Source organism: Ambystoma mexicanum, chromosome 2q (genome assembly GCF_040938575.1).
Source record: "Ambystoma mexicanum isolate Mex_15411 chromosome 2q, UKY_AmexF1_1, whole genome shotgun sequence".
Taxonomy (NCBI): Eukaryota; Metazoa; Chordata; class Amphibia; order Caudata; family Ambystomatidae; genus Ambystoma; species Ambystoma mexicanum.
The window spans coordinates 620,775,947-620,800,344 of record NC_090924.1 but is presented as its reverse complement, the minus strand read 5'-3'; the positions used below and the strand labels follow the sequence as shown (position 1 = coordinate 620,800,344).

At 44.2% G+C, this 24,398-nt stretch overlaps 1 protein-coding gene across 1 annotated transcript in view; it reads right to left on the bottom strand.

Moving 5' to 3' along the window:
• RHEB (Ras homolog, mTORC1 binding) overlaps positions 1-24,398 on the bottom strand; it is a 306,526-nt gene that overhangs the window by 111,779 nt on the left and 170,349 nt on the right. The window contains exon 4 of the mRNA XM_069647778.1: positions 24,298-24,380. Within this exon, the coding sequence (XP_069503879.1) occupies positions 24,298-24,380 (83 nt within the window). The remainder of the gene's footprint in view (positions 1-24,297; positions 24,381-24,398) is intronic.

Here is a 24,398-nt window from a genome sequence, read left to right as displayed (position 1 = left end):
AGAGTTGAGGTGATGTTAAAGATCTTGCGTCGCACCAGGTTTAGCTACTACGGAGACTTAGAGTCCCTCCACTCCGTTTGTGACAATATATAATGGTTGTGTTGAGCTATCCCTTGATAGTGCGCCGAAAAATAATGGAATGGCAAGTAGTGATGATTAATCAATTCCTGTTTATTTTTGTGATGTTAGAGCCTTTGTGGATGACACGTGTTTCGGCAGAGCTGCCTTTATCGAATCCAGGCTATATAGATAGCTCATAAGTCACTGCATAATGCATAAAGGTGCTGAAGTTCACAGGGATGAATCCCACCTGATACAAAGAAGTCCTCCGTATGTACGAGTGTCCGTATGTTTTATTAATTTGTGAATATCTATTGAATTTCTTGGGTTATGATGAATTCTAATAGATGTACATGATAAGATACTGTATTATTTTGGTTGTATTATATCTTACATGTGCTTGTTTGAATAAGATAAAGATAAAAAATAAAAATAACCAGATTTTGATACCCCCTAGACAATAGTAGGTGGATATAGTACTTTACAAATGATGCCTATGTAAATGTAGGAAACAATTTCATCAAGGACATATTACATTATACATATATGCCGGAAATGTCTGCTCATCCACCTCGTACAACATCTCCACCAGGCATATATCCCATCATACACAGCGTAACTCAATACCCAGAATCTGATCCACAAAAGGCCAAGATCCTACCATATAACCAACAGCCCAGCCTTATAATCAAGACACCTTAAACAAAGATATAGGTGAAGTGCCAATGATGGTTGTTTTAATGACATCCAACGAAATCAAGCCCGAATAATGAAATCCCTCCATTTAACCATAGCATAATCAGAACACTAAAAACATTCTTGTTTAATTGCCAGCACCTCCTTTCATATTGCGAGAAGAGGTAGTGTATTTCCTCACTTAACAGAAACAAAAGGCTTAATAATGAACCTCACAAAAACAAACACTCACTAACCCACCGACCCCATATGGAATATGGACAACAAAAAGTCAGTCCTCGGGATACATTAAATTTGAAGTGAGTTTTTGTGGGCATATGCTACATTTATTTTAATCAAGGGTGATTCTTTCCCTGGACACTGATAAGGATGGCCATTAGCCAATTGTGCAAGTGCTTACTTTACAATTAATGAAAAATTAGCATGATTGTAAAATGACAGTACTGAATGGTTGCTTTGTTCTATAATTTCTTGTGTGTTATCTAACATCCAGCAAAGTGCCATTTGTACGGATTTGAATGTAATTTGTTTAATAATATGTTGTGCTAAAATCTCCCTCTGATTTTCACTAATACTGATCATTTACACAGTGAATGTGAGTTAAACCCATCTCTGTCCAATTTATTTACTGTTAAATGTTAATGCTACTTTGGACCATTCCTGTCTGCGACCAGTATTCTGGGCAAGTGATCCCATGGAACCGACACAGAATGGAAGTACTGCCTACTATGAAGAGGATAGAATCCGAGTCTGCATCTATGAGCACTCATTGCGCCCAAGTGAATGTATGAAGGAATTACCACTGTTCGAGTGGAAACATGTTCAAGTATCTGTTTCACAAGACAGTGATTATCAATTGAAGGTAAATAAACCACCCCAGCACAAAGTAATATTAAATACAATCACAGCGTATTTAATTTCCTGAATGACACGTTAGTCAGGATGCGCACATAGCATTCTGTTCCGTTTCACATCCACATAAGCATTCCATCGCTGCTCTACCCAAGACCCTGTTAATGAGCCCGTCGGGAGCAAACACCACAGCGTACTGTAATCATCCATTTCCCCCCATCGACCCAGATCTACCCGCCAACCTCAGAAAAGACAGCATGTAATGATCTTTTAAAGAAAGACTTACTTCATTTCCCGATTCTGACGGAACTAGTAAGAACGCACACCTCATTCCATTCCACACCCGCACATGACCAATCTGTCGTGGCTCCAGCGAAGACCCAGTCAATGAGCCCCCAGGAGATAAAACAGTGTTCTATATTCATCCGTCCGTGCCTCACCAGACACACAGACCTACCCAGCCACCATAGAGAAGAGGCAGCACGCAACATTACGCTGTCATCATGTTACGGTAGCAAAGTGAAAACAGAGGAAAGGACCTAGATCTTTCTCACTTTCAAAACACCACAGCCCATATTCAAAGATAAACGTTCCAACACGTTGGAACGGCAACTGTATAACAATATCATTAAACCAGAACAAATACATGATTACAAATCAAAATAAATGAGGGAAATTACTATATTATATATATTATTAAAAGAAGCCCAATATTTTCCTAATGCCCCAACTGAGCAGACATACCCATTCAAATTTACACCTGCACATACAAGTTCCCCGGGGTAAAGCTATCCTAATTACTGGGATTTGGGCTTTTATAATCTAAGATCCATTTTTGCTCTCCTTCCGGGTCTTCAGTCGCTTTCAAACCAGATGAGAAATAGAACTTCAGAACTGCAGGAGTGACTAGGATAGCCTTTATCTCCCCATCTTTTTCCATTTCTCCACCAGGTCTTTAGGGTAGTCTGCAAAAATTGCCAGTTTAGAATTATTGTATGTTGCCTGACCTTTATTCCTGGCTGCTCCAAGAACTTTTTCCTTTGCAGTTATTTTGTTTAACACCATCAAAATTTGTCTCGGTTTAGCACTAATCAATTTCCCCACTCTGAAGGCATAATCCAAGCCATTTGGTGAGAGACTACCTTGGCCATATGACTGATAAAAGTTTGATTAAGGTATTTTCCAAATTTCCATCTGCAGTCACCTCCTCGGGGAGACCCACGATTCTAAGGTTATGGCTTCTGGATTTTAAGTCCAGCAACAAGTGTTTAGGTCTCAGATCCTCCATGTCCTTACTCATATCATGATCGGCCCTATAGCTGCCAGAAAACTCTGGAGCAAATCCAGCTGAGTCTTTTTCCATTTTACCAACCCTGTTATCCAGATTAGCCACCTTACCATTCAATTCAGCTCTCATCTCTCCCACATCTTGGGATACCTTTATCAGCAAAATAAAGGTCCTGGATGCTTGGAGGCTCCTCCATGTCAGCCTTGGTCTTTTTGGAGGCAGGGTTTTCAAGGGAATCTATCTTTTTGTTTGAATTCATTGTATCCATAGAATATCCAAGATCAGGGAGGCAAGGGCCTGCTGCCTGCTCAGCCAACATTCCGAAATCAATCTGACTGCAGAGTTTAGATGAAATGACCTATTACTGGAGGCGTACATCCATATTTTAGCTGGGAGCAAAGGGGGGGTGGGAGGGGGAGGAGTTCAATAATAATAAGGTGAGGGGACAATGAGACCGGAAAAAAGTAAGTAAACGGGATTGGGGAAGATCTCTGCCTTTATTTCATGTGCCCCCAATTTTCTAGACAGGGCATACAAATCGCTATAGTCATCCACCATGTCAATCGCAAATACCACAGCAATCTGAAGAAAGGGAAACCAAGAAGTAATCTAATTAAAGTGCGGCCTAGCCTCACTAATTGTATCAAAAATATGCAGAAACAGCTTTAAGATTGTGTTGGGTAACGGATCTTTTGCAAGTTCTGGTTTTTGCTCACCTCATTCTGCATTATTGTACAGTAGTTTCACCTTCCTTACCTATGAACACAAAACATCCACCACGAGAAACCAATGAGATTAGAACCTAAATATCAGGACTTGCTGAGAATCTTCCAATTGACATGGGCCAATATGGTGACAACTCTCTCCTGGGTTATTCATACATGCATTATAAGATCTTACTGTTATGCATGTTGCGGATACAAGTTGCATTACCACATACAACCAAGTTATGTAAATCCACTGGTAGTATTCAGTTTAAGGAAATAATGTACATTTTAGAGGATGAAATAGTTTTTGCTAAACTATCAGTAGTTAGTATTTCATTTTTTCACGTGGAATCGTCTACTTGTGCAAAGGTTGGTTCAGCAGTTTATCGGCCCCCCCGGTGGCGGCTTGGCCTTAATGCCCTCTTTTGTGAATGAAACAGAGCAGGAACGTGGTAATGCTTGGCTCGGATAGAGTTGGGTTCACCTTACACAAAAAGGGACTACAGCAGAACCACAGCCAGGCATTTGGCTCGAGACTGAACTCGTTAGCCAACTTCTAGTAATGAGTTTTAATCACAAATCTCAATGCAATGCTTCTGGGTTATCAGGAGGAACATGCATCCTCGCAATAAGATACCCAGGTTTATATAGAGATTTCCAATTTCAAAACATTCTGAATCAAGCCCTACTTTTCTCACTAAAAATGTAGCACAAAAGAGTTGTCTTGCTCGGTAGGTATGCAGGCACGGTTTTATTGTGTGCATGAAGTTCACATATGTTGGACCAGTCAGTTAAGTGATTGAACCTATAAAAGGAGGACCTGTAAGTCTAGTTGACTGCACCTCTAAAAAGGAGCAATGAAAATAGATACAAAACATTTCCACCCATCTGGATGTTGAGGAACATAGTTTTAGGCAGGTAGGGAGTTTTCTCCTTGGACAGAAGGTGCTTTAGGCTACACCAACAGATGTGTACGTGCCTTCAAACTCATGGTTTTGTGCCTGGTCATCAGTCCATTGAATGGATTGAAAGAACGTCCAGGTCCAGAAGAAGACTTGGCCCAGAAAAAAAAAAAAAAAAAAAAAAAAAAAAAACGCATTCCCAGGTATGCTCATCTTCATGCAACCAGAAGATCATAAAGAAGGAAATTAAGGGTGTAGAATACTTGTGTTGGGCATTCACGGATGTAGATCAAGTGCCAACTACTTGAACATTAATTTTTCCAGCAGCAGTTGGGGCATGAATGGTCATACGTAAACCTGGAAGAGCACAACACGTTTACAATTGTTGCAGCGTCATTCACTCTTCATGTTGCCGCCACTAAGAGGATCAGTAGACGGAGGCATTTTGACTGGATGTTTATTTACGAATCACAAGGCCCAAGAGGTCCCCAAGCCTTAGATTCTCTGTCCTACTTTTTTTTTTAAAGGAAAACATAAGATTGTCAGGACGTCTTACAAAACAAGAAAAGTTCTTGTCTGCAATCCCTTGGTTACGAGAGTTCTGCCTCTACCACTACAAAAGAAAAATATAAATCCAACACTTGTACACTTGGGGCCGTGGCCAAAGCAAAAGAACAGTGTCTGGTTTGCTGCTACCTGGTGTTGCTTTTTCAACAGGTGCTCCTTGCCCAACGTACAGTCCAAGCAAGTACACAGTCTTTAATTCCCTCTCCTTGATACAGTTCAAGTACAACAAATGTCTCTTGTCCACTTTCTCAAGTTGGGAATCCCGGCTCATGTCCCAACACTGAATGTTCTCCATGCGTTCACCAAAAACCTCCTGGGGTTTTCTCCCCCTCAGAAATTCCTTGTCTTGACCCTGCTTGGGGTGGGGAGTGGTTGGGCATGGGGAGAGCTTTGCTTCTCATACCCACCTCGTCCTCCCAGTTCACCAGAACCACTGCGTACCACAGATTCACCTGCCGATGCTCCTTAGGAGAGTTGGTGATTTTGGCCAACGCGGCACCGTCCCCCAGTGTTGCATGTCGGCAGAGCTTACCCATTTTCCCCACGGGCAGTCAGCGGGGCATCGACTCCTCAATACTCCTGTGTTTCTTGAGCAGCTTCCACTTCCAACAGTGTCCAGGGATGAGTGTGTCCAGGGTGTGTCTCAGCAGGACCGGTAAGTGTTTCAGGTGCTCAGCCACAGCTGGGTCTAACATGCCTGGTGCATGCTCTGCAAGGGAGGCATGGTATCACAAGTATGCCACTGACAAAACCTTTATTAAATTCTTGGGGTTTGGAAAAAATCCTACGTTGCCCTATAGCTATGATGGGAGTAGTCTCTACCATCAAATAATAAAGAAAACAGTCCTAGTCAGTCTGCCAAATCAAAAGGGCCTACAGCAAAAAAAAAACAAAAAACAAAAACAAAAAAAAAAACAAAAACAAACACCTGCCCCTTCTCTTATACAATGTGTCAAGGGGAATGTGTATGGAAAGTCAGTGTCAAAGGATCAAAGTGGCTGAGCTCTCCTCCCCACATTGGACCGCACGGAGTAAGGCGACCCCCTGCGCAGACTGCATGACACTCTGGATCAGGTTCACAACGTGAGTCGAGCCCTCCTTGGCCTTACTCGTTAAAGTCACTTTTTCAATTTACCAAAAGTTCTTCCATCACAGCACTTGCAGGGGTTCCCTTCACCAAGCTTTATTCACATGGTGGTGTTCCCTTCCTCCCCAACCTATTTCATATTCCAGGTCTGCCTCAGTCGGGCTCGGATCGGACTTTCGAATGTGTGAGGCTTTTTCCATAGACCAATGCAAGACCACTTCAGCTCTCTTTTATGGTATTTGCTGCAGTGTCTCTTGGTAGTTCCACAACACAATCAGAAAAGTTCTTAAAGCAATTCTCCATTCGACGGAATTCATCTTGATCATTGCTCATTTCATAGTTTGTCGCTTTTAAACAAGAAACATTTTGCGTAGACTTTCAAGTAGGCAATTTCCTTTCGCCTGACTACTACGTTACTCAGCATCACTGATTTCACAGTTATCGGTAACTTTAAAGTTCACTAATGATTTGCTTTCATTCGCGTCTCATCAACACGCGCACAACCTTCAATTGTAAGATACACTGTTGCGGTGGCTTCAATCTTTCCTTGACACAAACCGGCCTTCCATATCTGTCAATTCACCGGTTGTGTGCATTCCTTTCTTTTCTCTGCGGCTTTGATTCACAAGTAAGGTTGATACCACAGGCTTGGCCTTGCATCCCCAACTCTGCCGTTCACCCGGGAGGGTTGCTGGTGTCCTTGAAACACAATGCAGACCTCTTGTCTGGGATTTGGCTTTCTCTGTGCTTCCTTCACGGTTTCCTTGAGGCAACAACCTCCTGCAGGGATCTTCAGTTTCTCTAACCCTCGCTTTGGTCCCTCGATCGGTCGTTCTGCTCCAGTGGGTTGACCTTCGCCCTGGAAGATCTGCTCTTTATCGTGTCTCACCTCTTGCTCAGAGGGTGTCTCACTCAAATGTTCCACCTTTTATCAGTATGTGGGGAGCTAACTGGTATTAGATGTATGTGATTAAGGTGAAATGCCTGACTTTGCCTGAACTTTTTAACGGTACATGTCCACTGAGATATGCAAGTGTTAGCCTTTTTACTCTCAGTCCTCTTCCTCGCCCCAATGTTTGTGTAGGATGGAGTATGGGCACGGGAAAGGGGGTGGGGGAATACTGCATCTCACCATCAGTTGTCTCACCCCCCCCTCTAAACCCCACCCTGAAGATCCCTCACCCAGGTGATCCTCCTGCACTGGTGCACCCCCAGGGTCTGGATCCAAAGGTGTTGGCCGTGCTCGGCTCTCTATCTTTCCCAGTGCAAGGGTGTGTACACTGTTCCCTGGAAAGTCTATTATTTCAATGCAAATAAAAGCTTAACAATAGACATATCAAAAAGAAAAAACGCACAGCAGCACAAAATGTGCAAAACAAAACCCTTTAAATGCTTTTGTTAGTAAACCATCATAGGTTATCAGCGTGGAGTCCATTCAGATCATAAACACCGACATGTTTTTTGCAATCAACTGCATTGGCTGCTTCCAAAAACATACAGCTAGTGCAACCTCTTATTGGCAGAAAATGGATATATTTGATTGTTTCCTTAATTGATCGACAGTTGGATTTTCTTACAATTGGTATTGAATCTCTCAAACTTGGGTTATAAAATAGACAGAAAATCAAGACGTGTGTGAGATCGCCTGCCAACATTACATGGGCACCGAATGCTTGATTCCGAGCCAATATAATTCCTGCCATATGCATATTAACAGTAAACGGCTTGCCCTTAGATGAAACACTCCTCTTGCGTTTGCTAGCAAACCAATGCAAGTAGTCAGTATTTAGCCCATTACAGCGATAATCATATTAAAAAACAGTTTCTTGGACTCTAAACTAGCATGAAGATCCCTTCTACAATCCATACATGTTTGCCGAACTAGGGATAGATCATCCCTCAAAATGCTTGCAGTAGTAGCATAAATGACTCAGGAGACTAAGGTCTCTAAACATTAAATTGTTCAGCCAAGAGATGTTCCTGGCAGTGTCTGAGATCAAATACTTTATGATCTCTTGCCTTAGATGACGCTTAGCTGAAGACCAGTCTTATGAAAAAGGGCTTGTGATCGTCTATAGTGCTGCCTTGATTCTTGGTAGAGCAAATGGGTTGAAGTGCTCTTTACAGCCACAAAACATTTAGAACGAATCAATTTTCCTGCACAACTCGGCCATGCAAACACATGACACTACTGGCCTAGCCTGATAGATGTCAAGGGTTAGCCCAACTATCTCTAGTCCAAACCTATGTAACGCACCACAGGCCTAGGTAAATTTCAGCGCCTTCTCTGATGTGGTCGACCCAAATTTGCCCCACTGTTAAATGTCACCCTTAACCCAATTAGGTTTTTGGCAAAATACAAAGATATATGGTAGATTTTTACTAAGTCTACCGACACACAACCTTCGATCTCGTCCTTGGCGAGGACAATAAATATCTAGGGTCAGGAATCATGCTAGTCGTTTGCACAGGAAATTTCGAGTCAGAGTTAAACTCCCATATAACCTACAAAGATATAGGGATCTTGGGATAAGGGAGGATAACATCCCTTTCTGGCGTTTTCCTAAAGGGGGCAGGGGGATCACCCCCCAGTGAGATTCCCACTTGCACTGCCCACTTAGGGACATTAGCTTAGCAGGCTCACTTCCCCCAGGTTCCAATGGCGGGGGGGGGGGAAGCACGGGGTGGCTGGTAGCTCCCAGTTGGGGGGAGGCAACGAATTACCTGGATTAGTCTCATACCGCCATCATTGGTCTTAAGCCCTCCTCCAGCCAGCCAAGAGGATACAGGATGAGAAAGTCTACATTCTCTTATTGCTCCTTTCCATGCTCTATCACGATGCACAGGTTTTATACCTACAACCTCCGATTACCCTGGCGTTTGTGTCTTTCCGCAAATACAACCATGCCAGGGGGGGGGCATGGTCAGTAAGGAGTCGCAATTTCTTTCCAGTTAGAAACTACTGCCAGAGCCTCAAACTCCACAGTTTGAAAGAACAAGTTACTTACCAACTGTAACTTTCTTTCGATTGTATGTTCCTCCCACGTATTCCTGATCTTCGATATATATTCTTACCTTTAGCTTTGCTGCTTCGGAAGTGTTCTCTCTCCACCAGAGGGCGCTCCACTCAAGGATGCAGCGTTGATGTCCCTCAGCGGCATCCGTCGAGTGCCGACATCTGCTGTATAAATGCCTCGAGTGCGCCCATTGGCCTCAGTTCTGTTTTTTCTTATATTATAACCAAATGATTTAAGTTAATGGCGTGTCTCTTTTGACCCAAGCCTTAAAAGAATTTAGAGTGTAAATCACGTAAACTGTACTGTGGGGTAGGCTGGGAGAGTCCATGAGGAATATGTGGAGGAACATCCAATCGAAAGAATGTTACAGTTGGTAAGTAACTTGTTCTTCGAATGGATTGTGTCCTCCCACGTATTCCTCATCTTGGAGGCTCCCAAAGCAGTTTTGTATTGGAGGGAGTACAGAAATTTTAGTCATGTACAGAATGAAGTACAGATTTAGCGAATAGACCTCCTTGAGAAGAAGTCTAATCTAGAGCATAATGTTTTTTTAAAAGTGTGCATGGATGACCATGTGGCTGCTGCGCAAATATCTTGCACAAGTACACCCCTTTGAAGTGCTGTTGAAGTTGCCATGCCCCAGGTTGCATGAGCCCTAAATCCATCTAGAGGATCTTTCTCAGCCAATCTATAACATTCAGTTATAGCCAAAATTATCCATCTAGATAATGTTTGCTTAGTTACAGCTAGTCCCAATTTACGGTAGTTTATCCCACAAAAAGCTGGTCACACTGACGTAGTTTTGCCAGTCTTGAGATATAGAAGCTAAGAGCTCTTCTATGATCTAATCTATGGAGCCGTTCCTCTTCATTACTTGTGTGAGGAGGAGTGTAGAAAGTAGGCAGTCTTATTTTTTGTGACAGGTGAAAAATAAGAGACAATTTTTGGCAAGAAAGAGGGTTTTACTCTAATATGGTGTGAGGAGGACGACTAGAAAGTGCCTGCAACTCACTTACCCTGCGGGCTGATGTCATTGCCACAAGAAGTATTGTTTTTAGAGTAAGGAGCCTTAATGGACAAGAATATAAAGGCTCAAATGGAATGCATGTGAGGAACTTAGTACCAAGTTTAAATCCCACACAGGAACTTGAAAAGGTATTGGAGGAAACATTTAGACCTTTTAAGAATTCAGTTATCAAAAGGTATATTAAAATAGGACTCTTCCTCTGAGGAGCGCTTAAAAATGGATAGCGCTGCTAAATATCCTTTTCTCGTGATAACCTGGAGCCCCAGATTAGCCAAATGTAATAGAAAAGATAATATTGTGAGAATATTACATTGAAACGGATCCACATTCCTTTCTCTGCACCAGTTACTGAACTTGTTCCAAAGACACCGGTACAGAGATTTGGTTGCTGGCCTTCTGGCCAAAAGCAAGATCTCCATGATGTCATCCGAAGGTCCCAATCCTTGAATCTGAACCTCTCAGAAGCCATGCGTGAAGGTTGAGTGTGTTGACCTCTGGATGGAGAAAGTGACCTTCCTCTTGCAAGAGAAGATACTCTTTTTGGAAGACTTATTGGTGGGCAGATGGACATGACCAGAAGGTCCGGGTACCACGTTCTCTTGGCCCAATCTGGGGCAAATGGAATCATTGTTTTCCTGAAATTGCTCAACCTCCTAATTACTTGAGGGATCACAGGGACTGGAGGAAACTCGTACATTAGTGGATACTTCCATTCCACCACGAATGGGTCTTCTATAGCTCCTCTCGGGGTAAATTCCCTTGAGCAGTACTGTTTGCACTCCCTGTTGACACTGGTTGTGAACAGATCCACTTGAGGGGTTCCCCAAAGGGCGAAGATCTCTTGAAGGACTTGCTGAGCTAGTTCACACTCGTGGAAGAATGTGCTCTGCCTGCTCAGAGCGTCAGCCGCTGTGTTTTGCTCTCCGGCAAGGTGAACTGCCGACAGAGATCCCTTCTTGTATTGCCCAGAGCTGCATTGCTTCTCTGCATAGTGGCAGTGACCCTACTCCTCTTGTTGAGGGAGTACATGGCCACAGTGTTGTCCGTCATTATCAGGACATTCTTTCCCCGTACAGAGGGCAAGAAGGCCTTCAGCGCTAGTCTGATTGCCCTCAGCTCCAAAAGGTCGATGTGTAGTTTGGACTCCGATGGAGACCAACGACCGCTGATTGTCAACTTGTTGGCATGAGCTCCCCACCCTGTGAGTGAGTCCCCTGTTACTGCGGTTATCTCTGGCCATGGTTGCCAAAAAGATTCTCCCCTGAGGTTATGTTCCCTGCAAGCCCACCATTGCAGATCCTGTGCTACTCTGGTTGGCACTTGCAATAGATCTGACATTTCCCCCGAAAATTGGGACGATCGAGTTCTGAGGGCCCATTGAAGGGATCTCATCCTCAATCTGGCTTCTGGCACCAGAAAAATGCAGGATGCCATGAGACCGAGCAACCTGAGAAAACCGAATGCCGGTAGATACTGGGCATTCTAGAATTCTATTACCATCTGCAGAATGTCATGAGCTCTCTCTCCGGGAGGCGGGGCTTTGCCTGAGCAAGTATCCAGGACTGCTCCGATAAATTGGAGTTTCTGTGATGGTATCATGTTTTACTTTTAATTCAGAGAAAACCCTAGTTTGTGAAGGAAGTGGCAAGTCTTGGACAGATGTTCCTGGGTTTGTTCTGGAGAACGTGCCCTGATCATCCAATCGTCCAGAAAGGGGTAGACGTGAATCCCCCTCTCCTGAGACTCGCTGCCACCACCGCCATCAACTTGGTGAAAACTCTCGAGGCGGAGGTCAACCCGAATGGCAGAACTCAAAACAGAGCGAGTATTGCCAATCACGAAGCTCAGGTACTTCCTGTGCTTGAGATGGATTGGCACATGAAAGTAAGCATCCTGAAGGGCCAATAATACCAGCCAATCCTGGAGTTGGAGAGCCTGAAGGATCTGAGAAAGTGTGACCATTTTGAACGTGTCCTTCCTGAGGAACTTGTTCAAGTTGGGTCTCAGTCCTCTGTCCTTTTTTGGTATGAGGAAATATGAGGCATACCAACCCTTACTCCGCTCCGCTACAGGTACATGTTCTATTGCACCTTTCTGTAGCAGGGTTAAAACTTCCTGCAACAGGAGCGGATCTGGATGTTTGACAGAGTTGTATCCCGGTAGGCGATTGAGGTTTCTTTTGAAAGGGAAGGCAGTAACCTTGGGATACTGTTTCCAGTGCCCAAGATGCTGTGAGATCCTGCCTCCCACTGGGGTCTTGTGGGTCAAAACGTCAGAGTGGTTTTGCGGCAGCTGCAGCAGCGGTTGAAGGGACAGATGCCGCTGTTGGGGCAGATCTAGCACCTTTTCCTCACCCTGAAGAAATTTTCTTTGACTGTCCCCTTCCTTTTCCAAATGAGGAATAAAATCAAAAGGGATGACCCCTCCAGGAAGATGAGCCCGTTTAGGGGCCTTGTTGAGGTTGTCGTATAGCGGCACTGAGTGTTTTTGCCGCTGCTTTGGAGGTCTGCAGCTTCTCCAAACTTTCATCCGCCTTGCTGCCAAACAGCCTTGAGCCATCAAATGGCATATTAAGAAGCCTGGATTGCACATCCTGTGCAAAACCTGACTTTCTACGTAGCACCTTGCTAGATGCCATGGACCTTCGAATACGGTCAGCTGTGTCCAAACCGGATTGAAGGCATTCCCCCGAAGCCTCCTTTCCATCCCTTACTATGGATGGGAACCCATCACGTTCCTCACATTCCGGGATGTGTTCAGCTGCCGCGGACATACAGTCCCACAGGGTATATGTAAATCTTGCAAGGGTGCAAGTTACATTGGTGGATTTTAAAGCCATGCTCCCTGACGGAAAAATCTTTCTGGACCATGCATCAACCTTTTTATCATCCCTATCAGGGGGAATTGTAGGGTATGGAGCATTTCTAGCAGATGTAGCTTCTTGAACTACCACACTTTCTGGAGATTGGTGCTTACTTAAGTATTCTGGGTCTGAAGTACAGGGTCTATTTTGACTTATTTATTGCTGGAATAGTTTCAGGATTTTCCCAGGCAGTATTAACCCTCCTTTGTAAGGCTACAATAAAGGGTAGTATGTGGTCTTGCCGAGGTCCTCCTGAAAGGAGGTCAGTCGTGTCATCATCCCGATAGGTGTCATCATCCTGATAGACAGGTGAATTTCTACCCCATCCCTTGAATTCAGTAACTCTGCTCAGCAATTTCCTATAACCTGCATCAGCATGTTCTGCTGAGTCAGGTTTTTCAAATTCATATTCTGGAGAAGTACCCAGACCTTTTGCTGACTGCAAGCACTCATACAGGTCTTGTATCTTAGATTGAGGGTCCACTAACTCCTCAGGGACTTGTCTTGTACCAAATTTAACAGCAGGTGAAACCTCTTCTGCTGATGACTCTCCTTCATATATAGAGGACATGGTCCTAAAGAAAGCAGGTCTGCTTTCTGGGTGAGAAACCTTTTCAGGTGGTATAGGTTTTAACATTGGTGTCGATTTTGCCATTGGAATGGACGTCAACAAAAGCGTTGATGGCGTCGATGTTGTAGCCACTACCTTCGAAATTGTTGAGGTAACTTTCGATGCCTTCAAAAGAATCGTCGATCCCGTCGAAGGAGTTGTCAAGACCATGGACATCGTCGAAGGAGCCTTTGATACCGTCGACTGTGCACGCAACATAACCTTTTTAGGTTGGGTCAAACGCCTTGTGCCTGACCGCCTTCGTTAGAGGCTTCGAGGACGTTTTAGATGAAGACTTTGATGATGTATGAGAGTCTGACGCCATTTTCTTGAGATCTACCTCCGATTTATGCACCGGTAGGTTTGTTCAATGAGGTGTCTGGGAAGACTCCCTGGATGACACCCTTGACAATTTTTTGTTGGATTTTCTCGTCTTAGATATTCTCCTGTCACTTTGTGACCAGGGGCATGGTCAGACTTTGAGGGGGGACTGGGCCGCGTTCTCAAAAACTTTCAACATAGATGCTCTGAAAGCTTCCCACTTTCTAGGGGAGTCATGTCTCAACGGACATGTTATGACTTCCTCAGACAACTTCGAGGAAGAGGGAGACCAGCGTCTTCTTTTCTTCGCCTTTTTAGAGGACGAAGAGTCTTTTCTCCCCCTCGAAGAAAACGTCGAGGATTCCTCCCCCACCACCAGTTTACCTCTTTGTTCTTTTAAGGCCTTATGGGTCGATTGACAAGAACCGCAGTTATCTATTCGGTGGTCGTAACCGAGGCACCAGAGGCAATTCCGATGGGGATCAGTTAGCAACATCTTTCTTCCACATTTCTGACATTTCTTAAATCCATCCTTCAGTGTTATAGGTGTTCTAACAACAAGGTGATTAAGACAACACTGTACGGCCATGCAAAATTTAGAATTTAAAAACATGAAATGTAGTTAACTGGTCATTTACTTGCTGAATATAACAAGAGCTAAATAAAATATTTTTAGAATGGATGCTGCGCATTATGGAGATTGTTGCAATTGAAGACTTCATACAACTGGGACAGGACGGCTCATAGGCAGACTTTAGGTATGTCAGTTTGGAAGATTAACTCCTTGCTCAAATCTGGCATCATAAGGATGGGCTCATCACAAAGGACATTCTTCAGGCCATCCATTAAATGTTGGTGTCTAGACAACTTTTTTTGGGCTTGCATGTTCTTAAGCTTTTCTTGAATTTGCAGCAATGGTGGAAAAGTGTAGGCTAAACCTCCAGACATTACTTGTCAGCACTAGAAGGCTCCAAGAACATGCTTTGTTTTGTGTTTTTAGTGGAGGAGCTAAGGTTACTGCCTCAGTTTGGGGTTGAATCGGACGAATACCCACAAAACACACTAGTTAATTCACAGCACTTTGGCCAGGAGGCCATTTTCTTTGTATTGGCTCGTAGACCTGCTCATCTCGAGGCTTTGACCTTGAAGATGGATGCACTAGATGTTATTTCCACTTGGCACTATGGATCACTAGATCATCTAAATATGCCCTGCGAATGATGAATAGGATTGCAAGACCATATCCGGGAGTTGTGGCAGGGGCTCCAAGTGGGCAGAGTGGAAGAACAGTAAACTGATACAGTCCCGATGTGTACGAGGTGTCTATCCGACCAACCCACCTCCTGTTTATCATCTGGATTTACTGGGACCTGTCAATACCCTTTCATCCAGTCCAAGGTGGTAATAAACGTGGCATTCCCAGGGCTCTCGATTAACTCAATTCTGGGCATAGGGTATCGAAGACTGAGATGGAATTTACATTTTTACAAAAAAGCAGCAGACAAAGCTAGCTAGCCCTTGGCGACTCCTCAGTTAATTCAAATTGAAGTTGGTTGTCAAGCAAATCAATTATTCTCTCATTGATTATTCTCTCTACATGGGTTTCCCCATTCGTATTATGAATGGTTCATCAGGAGAAAAAGGTAACCTTTCTTACTGACAATAGTAATAAGCAGTGATAAATTCTTCCGAACAGGGATCTATGAATGAATTAAGTTCCAATAAAGCTGTTAAGCTAGACGTTAGAGAAGGAGGCCTTGATAAGCCTGGTGTCCGGTGGAATTTAGTCTTCAAAAGTCTATACAGAATCTACAAGAATCATTGGGGTTTGCGATGAGGACGATAGGGGAGGACCAGGGGACTCCCTGATGGCTCATAGCCCCTGGTTTTAACATCTTCTCAATTTCTTCAACGCAGAGATTCCATAGGGCTTTAAGGTGATCAATCACCCAGAAGTGTTCTGATCGAATGAAGACATTTTGAACCTCCCTGGTTCACCTGAGAAGACTTCACGAAATTGCAGTAGCAAAACATAGAGGTCTCCATTTCTAGCGTAGGTTATCAGGGATGAGGCTGGACTGGTCTACATTGCCATCCAGGGGTGCAACCATAGTTACTGTACTTCGCTCAATGGGATCTGTTCACAAGAGTTTTAGCAGGTTTACGTGATCATTTTGTGGGTGTTTTTACCTCAGATCAGGCTGCGAAACTATATAATTAAGGTCAAGGGCGACTGGCAAGTGTTTTTGCCTGCCTAGATCACTGGATGGGCAGAAACATTAACACCTTGTCGCCTACCACAAAGGACCTAGCCACTGTCTGCTGGTCAGTTTTCTATCTGGTGTTCTTGAGCTTTGGAGGTAGCTTTTAATAAGCTCCCTCTTTGCCTACATACAAGTTAGCTGTGGCTTGATATACATTGCAGAGCCCCCAACACCCCACATGTCTCTTTCAACAGATCAAGAACATCCGGGGATTCCCTGGCATGTATTAACTCAAAGGGGGAATAACACAAAGAATATTGGGGCATAGTTTTCGAATATACGCTTTAGAATTTGGTTAAAGCTGTCAAGCAAGGCTATCCTGTACCTCATGCATCAAGCTGGACAGTAAGGTCATACCCTGGTCAGATTTCTTTTGGGAACCCCACTTGGGACAGGAAGGGGATTAGAACATTCAGGATGTGTTGCGTTTGGTTGTTCCCTAGATTATGCCTTCCTGGTGTCCCACATTTTTTTCCCATAAGAAATCAGAGAATGTATTTATCAAGTTTGGAGAGCTCAAGTGGACCCACTATATCTATGGCTATAATTTATTTTAAAAAATGTATAACACGCTTAAAACCAGAGATATGTTTCTAAGCGGATCAGGATTAGAACATGTGTTGCGCAGCGTTGTCTTGCTTCCAAGACAAACACGTTGTACCTGAGCTATCCACCCTATTCGAGAAAAAGGGACCACAATCATGGAGAGAGGGTGTAAGGGCACCAGGAAGGTTGGGGTCCTCTGCCAAATTTCATAGGTAGTGACATAGGCCTAGACATGGACTTGGATGCCGGGCCAGTAAAAATTGAGGACTTGTCCCATTCCCACAAAATCCAAGACCAACTACTATTTTCCAGTGACTCCATGGGATGACCAATTGGCTCCTCTGTTTTCCAATGCTCTCCCAAATGTCTTCAGTAAAGTATGCCCCTTCTAGTGAAGCAAAAGTCCCCTTCGCTCCTAGCCCTTTTCCTCAGATATATTTTCAAATGCCACCCCCAGATTCTGGTTGTTACTTTGGGCAAAGTTACGATCCGGCATGGTGGTGGTATCATCCCAATAGTCAGGGGAAGCAGGGGCAAGTTCTTATTAACCCACCCAAAACCCAAGTCACCTCTGTGCATTAGAAAAATGTTGTCCTTTGTAAAAGTGCAGAGTCGCAGCTCGCTCGAGGAAACCCAGGGCTATGGTGTTCTCTACTTTTTGCTGTACAGGTATGAGGGCTACCATTGTGTAGTAGTACTTTAACTTATCTCTGATAGTCTGGATCTACAAAGCCGGTTGCTACATCTAAGGAGTGTTTCCATGCCAGCGCCAACTTAGCAGCTAAACTAATATAGCTGCCATGGGGTGGGGCAAGAGGACTAGGCCCATTGAGAGGAGTCTCTTTCTTGGATGGGGATTTAAAGCTTGGTTAGACTAAACTGGATAAACCCAATAGACTGGGCATAGCCTGGAGAGAGCCTAGGACCTTCAGTAACATGGGGCCCAACCTTGTTTTAGGTTGTTAGAATCACACTTCTGACACCACTTGTGGTATATCAGGAGACAGGATGGATGGCATTGAGACTGGATATTTCTTAATTTATGAATCACAAGGCCCAAGCAGTTCCTAAGCCTTCAATCCTCTGCCCTGCTCTACAAACGAAAAAATAGAAGGGTGCTTACAAAACAAGAATAGTCATCTGTCCAGAATCCTATGCTAACCAGAGCTCTGTCCCCACCACTACAAAGGTACACTTGGGACCCAAGCCAAGGAACAGTGGTTGGTCTCTGACCGCCCTTCCTGGATAGCCAGCTCAAAAGGAGTCAGGGGCATCAGTCATTAAGAATAAGTGCATTACAATTTCTGGACACCAGTGCTCGCCATTTCTAAGCACACAGCTGCCCTTCCCGGCTGTAGACCGAGCCGATGTTGAGGCATCCCCACATATGGCGAATTTCCTAGCCCAAACAGGAGGAAGGCTGCCAACAAAGGAAAAGCCCCACAGAGACTGGTTTAAACGAGGGACACTGGACATTGAAATAGCCAAAAAGGACCCTTGCAGTAAAAGAACAAAATGAGCACATTCAAGTGTACAAAGGCAGACTGCTACCAGTCCGTCTGGAACACTAACAAAAACATCCATTCTCTCTTCTCTTGGAAGTCAGGAGCCGTAGCTACTTATCCCGCTGGGGCTGCAGCAGCAGCACCCCCACCTAATCCAACCAACACTCATCAAGGTAAGCCTGCAGGCTAATTCTGCTGAATTGTACTTCGCTGCATCCAAGCAATGTTCTAACCATGCAGCTTTATGGTCTCCATATTTTGAAAGTGTTGATGTGCTCCGCTCATCAAGCGCATCTGATGCAGAATTGCGCAATTTCAGTCTTTATTCTGCACTGAAACCGCAAGGTTTTTCCACCCTAAGATGGCCGCCACAGTGAAATTCGCACCTTTGAATCAGGGTTTGTGTACTTGGTAAGCGATTGGCTGAGCACCTCCTTATAGCCAATCCAGCGCACGCCGGCCCCATACAAAAAAGGCACACCAACATGGCTCCCATCTGAGAGACTCGGAGCCGTAAGGACTGTGAGGGCCCCCCCCCCCCCACTCTTTGCCATTCAACTGTACATTTCCTGGACTCCCACGCCCGCTGACTGTTTGGCCTGTTTCTTTCCTCTCGCCCACCTGCAAGTACAGCTTGTCGCTATATCTAGGCACTCTCTTTGTAACCTACCACACTAAGGGACCCGAAAGAACTAGGATTGTCAATACAGCCCGAGATCAGCAGTCGCTCACAACCGCTCTGCGACACTAGCCCACTGTAACCTACGAACAATTAATCTGCCCATTAATTGCGGCCCCCAGGTACCTCCTGAACGCTGGGTCCCGGACCACGCTCCCATAGATCATTCTATCGCAATGCCTTTGATCTTTGCCCAGGTCTTCTTACCACACCCAAATGTCTAGTAACTGCTGCCTTCTGGACCATTGCATACTATTACTGAGCTTACACACAGCATGCCGTCACAGTAAGACTTTGTGCAAGACCTGCCTACATCTGCCGGAATAGCGAATCTGCATATGTGTAATTACCCCCTGCATTGTATACATGTGTAATGGTACTTTTTGGCCTATGTATAACGTCTCACGACCTGCTCTACCCTTCACCAAGAGCCACTCTATCCACACCCCATTTTAGCTCGCACTTAACACCCATGCACCATCCAACGTTCCCCACTGAAACATCGCTGCCAGCCAGCTATAAGTTCAGCTTCATCATGTGTCGTGCAATTTCTACTTAACGTAGCCATCCTAGTGACGACTACCCAATGGTATTCTGTCATATGCTTATAACGGACTAGTCCATAACATCTGCCTGTGACCCCATCCAACCCACAGTGTCATTTCAATCGTCTGTTGCATAACGTATATTTTGTCTCATTGCCAGTTTGTCACAACCGCACTATGTACCTTTCTCTATAGACCCTAACCATATCATGGATCTCACCTTACCGAAGATCATATGCGCTAAGGAATGCCTTGCATAACTATAGCTATTGTGTCCTTTTATTTGTACACCTTCAGCATAATTGTAGCTCTACTGTATTGTAACTCATTGCATAAAACTACCAGGCGCTACATTCTCACTGTCCAATCACCATGTTTGTAAGTAAGACCTTGCTCATCCTTCTGCGTATTTTACTCAGTACAGCCCTACTACACATCATGCTCATCCATGACCCCAGCACCCTATGCAGACTGAAGTGTATAACTATGCAGCCGACATACTTTGGCACCCCTCCACCTAGTAAGCGGAGCTTGTCCCTCAGGATGTCCACCTCACTACCACATCATAATACTATAACACCAACAACAACCCTGCCACCATGGTCAGCTGCCCATCACCCCGCTCCCAATGCCTGGGGATCAACTTCTACCAGCACAAATATCACATGCAGCCTCTTCCCAACGGACACAGCCACATGCCTCACGATTAGTACCCAACCATCCCTGCCCTACTGCAACTAGGAACCTTAGATTAGGATCCAGACTCCCAGAGGCTCTGCCACCACCCCTCTCACCGAGATCAATGGCACGCACCAAACCCCTTTGTAAGAAGATAAAAATTGCCAAATCCGCCTGCGCCATAACTATACCCGTTACCACCAACGTTAACAATTCTACAGTACCATCCAGCAAACCTAGAAATCTCTCCTCCCCCCAAATCAAGGGAGCCCTCATAAATGCAAGGTCCTTACTGGTACATGCTTTGGACATTGCTGACCTCATCACATCTAATGACCTAGACTTACTAGCCTTTATCGAGACCTGGCTACTGGTGTTCCTTCCCTCTCCTTAGCAATCCAAGATAACTACTCTATTACCAGACTAGACAGAGAATCTGCCAAAGGGGGAGGAGTGGCCATTATCTCCAAGAATCACCTTGACCTCAGAGCCTTACCTAAACAACATTTCCTGTCAGCTGAACAAGTACGTTAAAAATGCATTTGGTGTACAGAACCCTAGTCCACTATCCACGTTTGATGAAGACATCTCATTATTTCTGTTTGCTGATACCAAACCAGCTCACAAATACTCTTGTTGGGTGATTTCAACCTACGCTTCCATGACGCCACAGTCACAGCTGCTTCATTAGTCACCAACTCAATCTCAGAACTTAGCTTCTCACACCGGAATAAAGCGCCTACACACAACAAAGGCAGAAACCTTTATTGGATTGTGGACTTGAACTGCCAGACCTCGATACTTACAATACACACCTTGTGCCTGGTCTGACCATCTTATTGCCTCATTCACCCTTCAGGCTAGCACACCATCTAATTTCACCAGAACACTGGCACCACCCACTCTCTCCAGAAACACCAAAAATATCACATTAGAGAAAATACTACCCCCAATAAAATCCATCCTGAACTCCACTAACGCAAGTGCCAATCCATCCTCACTAGTTGAATTATACAACTCAAATCTCAAACACGCCATCGACACAATAGCACCTCTGAAGAGGTGCAAAGCCAAACCTCTGCCTCATCTCAATTCGTGGTTCACCTCTAATCTAAAATCACTACGCGATACTAAAATACAAGCAGTAAATGCCTGGAAAAACATCCTACATCCTCCAACAAAGACGCTTTCCAAACAACTGCTAGTGAATACAAAACAGCCATCCTCCAAGCCAAAGGTGAGACATACAACAGAATCTACAACGCTAAGTTTAGCTCTAGGGAACTCTTCACCATTCTTAGAGAGCTTTAATCACCTGCTTCGCCTTCAACATTGACGGCAACATCATATAGGTCTGCAAAGAAGTCAAAACTTTGGTATTCTACCTGGATGCCTCCTGAACCCTGAACAGACAGGTTAACACGACTACCTCAGCCACTGCCTACACGTGTAAATTAACTCCTGTATACCTTTGTTGACATCGGCCAACTGCCAGACTCCGGCTAGAGCCCTCATTCTCTCTAAACTGAATTATTGTAGCACACTTTATCTAGGAACTTCCACAAGAAAAAAAACGAACTAAACTGCAAACATTACAAACTGATGCCCTCAGATAGGCCCTCAACATTCCAAGTTTGCACCACATCTCAGCCACCAGACACAACCTTCACTGGCTGTCCATCAAGAGTAGAATCTCTGGTGAAATACTAGGCCTTACCCATAAATGCCTGGCTAACCTAGCTCCCAAATATCTGACATGCAAATTTTCAAAAAACATTTCTGCCCGCCCCACTAGAGCGAATTGCTTAAAAAGTCCCTAGATTAAAACTCCAGAAACCAGGGGGCAGCAGCTTCCCCGTATTAGGCCCTAAACCCTGAAACTCATTACCTATGCACCTCAGAGATGTACCCACCCGTTTCAGAAAGAAGATTAAAACAACTGGCTTCTCACTCAAGAGTAGACAGATTATAGTGCCATCCCTAGGTGTGCTGTCTGTTGTACCTATCTGTATTTATGCCTACTCTGCCTTCACCACTACGTTACCCATCTGTACTGTATCATTGTACATATGTTTATATTGGATCGGATCATTGCTTTTGTATGTGTATATTGGATTGCATCATTGTGCCCTTATTGTACATATTGTATATACCATCACTGTACCTACGTGCATTGCCTGTACTGTTAACGGTCTCAATGCTTCTGTAACCTATGCGCCTAGATCCGAGGGTTTGGTGCGCTTTATAAATGAATAAACTAAAATACTTGAGAAAAAATAAAGAGGCACTGCCCTAGAATCCTTAACTGTGGTGGTAGTGCTACACAAAAACACACATCTGGGACAGGATCCCCAGTTACTGTTAACTGTAGAGATGACCAGTACTTTAAGTGGGCTGTAGTGGCAAGTGTGGTGGGAAAATTTGTCAAAAAGGGTTAGGAAACACCCAAAACAATTAAACATAAAAAACACAGGAAATACGCAAGAGTGGGTGTCTTTTCAATGTATGAGTAAAAACCTAGCAAAATAGAAATGTTCTAAAATGAGCATACATTGGTCCTTGCGCCACAAAGAGGAACAATTAACAGTTATTGATGTGTAATTTGGGACGAGGTAATAGCTTGCTACATTAAATCTTAACGGCTCAGAATACATTCCATGGAGGTTTTTCTTTATCTAGATTTGATGCTGCAAACAGCTGTAAATTAGCACCATTGTGCTCCGAGGGAGTGAAATTAATTTTAGCAATAATACCCGATCCGTTGCGGCCTGGGGCCCTGCGTTAAAGGCCAGAGCATAGCGAGGGTGTTTCATGTGTCCTAGGGCAGTTCCCACCTGATTTGGTATATTATTTTTATTAGCACCCAGAGATGCCAACCCAGTAACTTCCATTTCCATGGCAGCCAGTTGGGACAATGGGAGGAGGCAACAGCAGTGGCAGGCACTGCAGAAATCAAGCAAGTGGGGATTTGAGGGCATTAAAACAAGAAGGAAAGGGAGGGAAGATGGCGGGGCAAGCAGCCATCGGGTTGCTCGGAACGTGGGCTTGGATCAGTAGATTCAGCCGGCGATCCGAACAAACCGATTGGTTGCTCACCCTGCACCGGGTGCCAATATTGATATCAGGTAAAGTGAGATTTTGTTTCTTCCTATTAAGAGTTCCTTCTTTATTAAAGGGGTAATCAGGAATGCAGCCTGCGGCACGAGACAGCCCGCATTTTGCAAAAAGAGCACTTTTTAAACTAAGATTAACTAGGCCTCTGACAAATAGAGATTATTCCAATTCTTACAGACCTAAATATACTAAGTAAGCAGAACAGGTGCTAGGCTTTGGATGATCTTTCAGCATGGAACGAGGTATAAAGCTCCAGAAAACTGGCACAGATATCTGACAAACTGCACATGGGAGTAGTCCATCGAGAAATACATGGTAAAGAATTGTCCTTGTACAGCTGAATGTTTTCTATACAGGAACTGAAGGCAAACTGTGTGGAAAACTATAGCCTTTTTATAGACCCTTTGCGATAAGATTCAGATCAATAAAATAGACCAAGAATAAAGTGATGGCCACGCAACTATCCCACAGAAAATAGGAGTTTGTGATGGTAGTAGCTGTGCTAAAGCCTGAAAATCGGGTAACAAACTGGGCAAACAAAGCACATAGGATTGGGGGAGGTGCATATACTGTTTCCTGGACCCGTTAGGTATTCTAACTTTTGGGACAGCACGAAAGGGAAAAGTGCACTTTAGGATTCACTGGTATAACCCAACAAGTTTTTGTCATCCCCTTCAGATGAAGGTATAAGCTGTAAAGGGGTACAGTGGTATGCTGTTTTGGCATATCGAAGGGAGGAATACAGCTGAAGGCCATTAGTGTGACAAAAACAGACCAGAATATGGGGAGGACATGGCTTTGCTGTGATTGAATTCAAGAAAAACAATGTAAACATAGATCTGCAGGTCTGTCAACCATTCACTAGAGAGAATGGCAATTCACTGAATTAATGCATTGCCTTGAGATAAGCAATACTGACAGTTGAGACAAAGCTCCACTCGGCAAAAAGAATAATTGAAGGAACTATACCTTTTGATTGATGTGACTGAATACACAAGAATATATCCATTGATGTCTATGGAGTAGGTCTGGGGAAAAATCGAATATTCATCCTGTAGAAACACATGCAT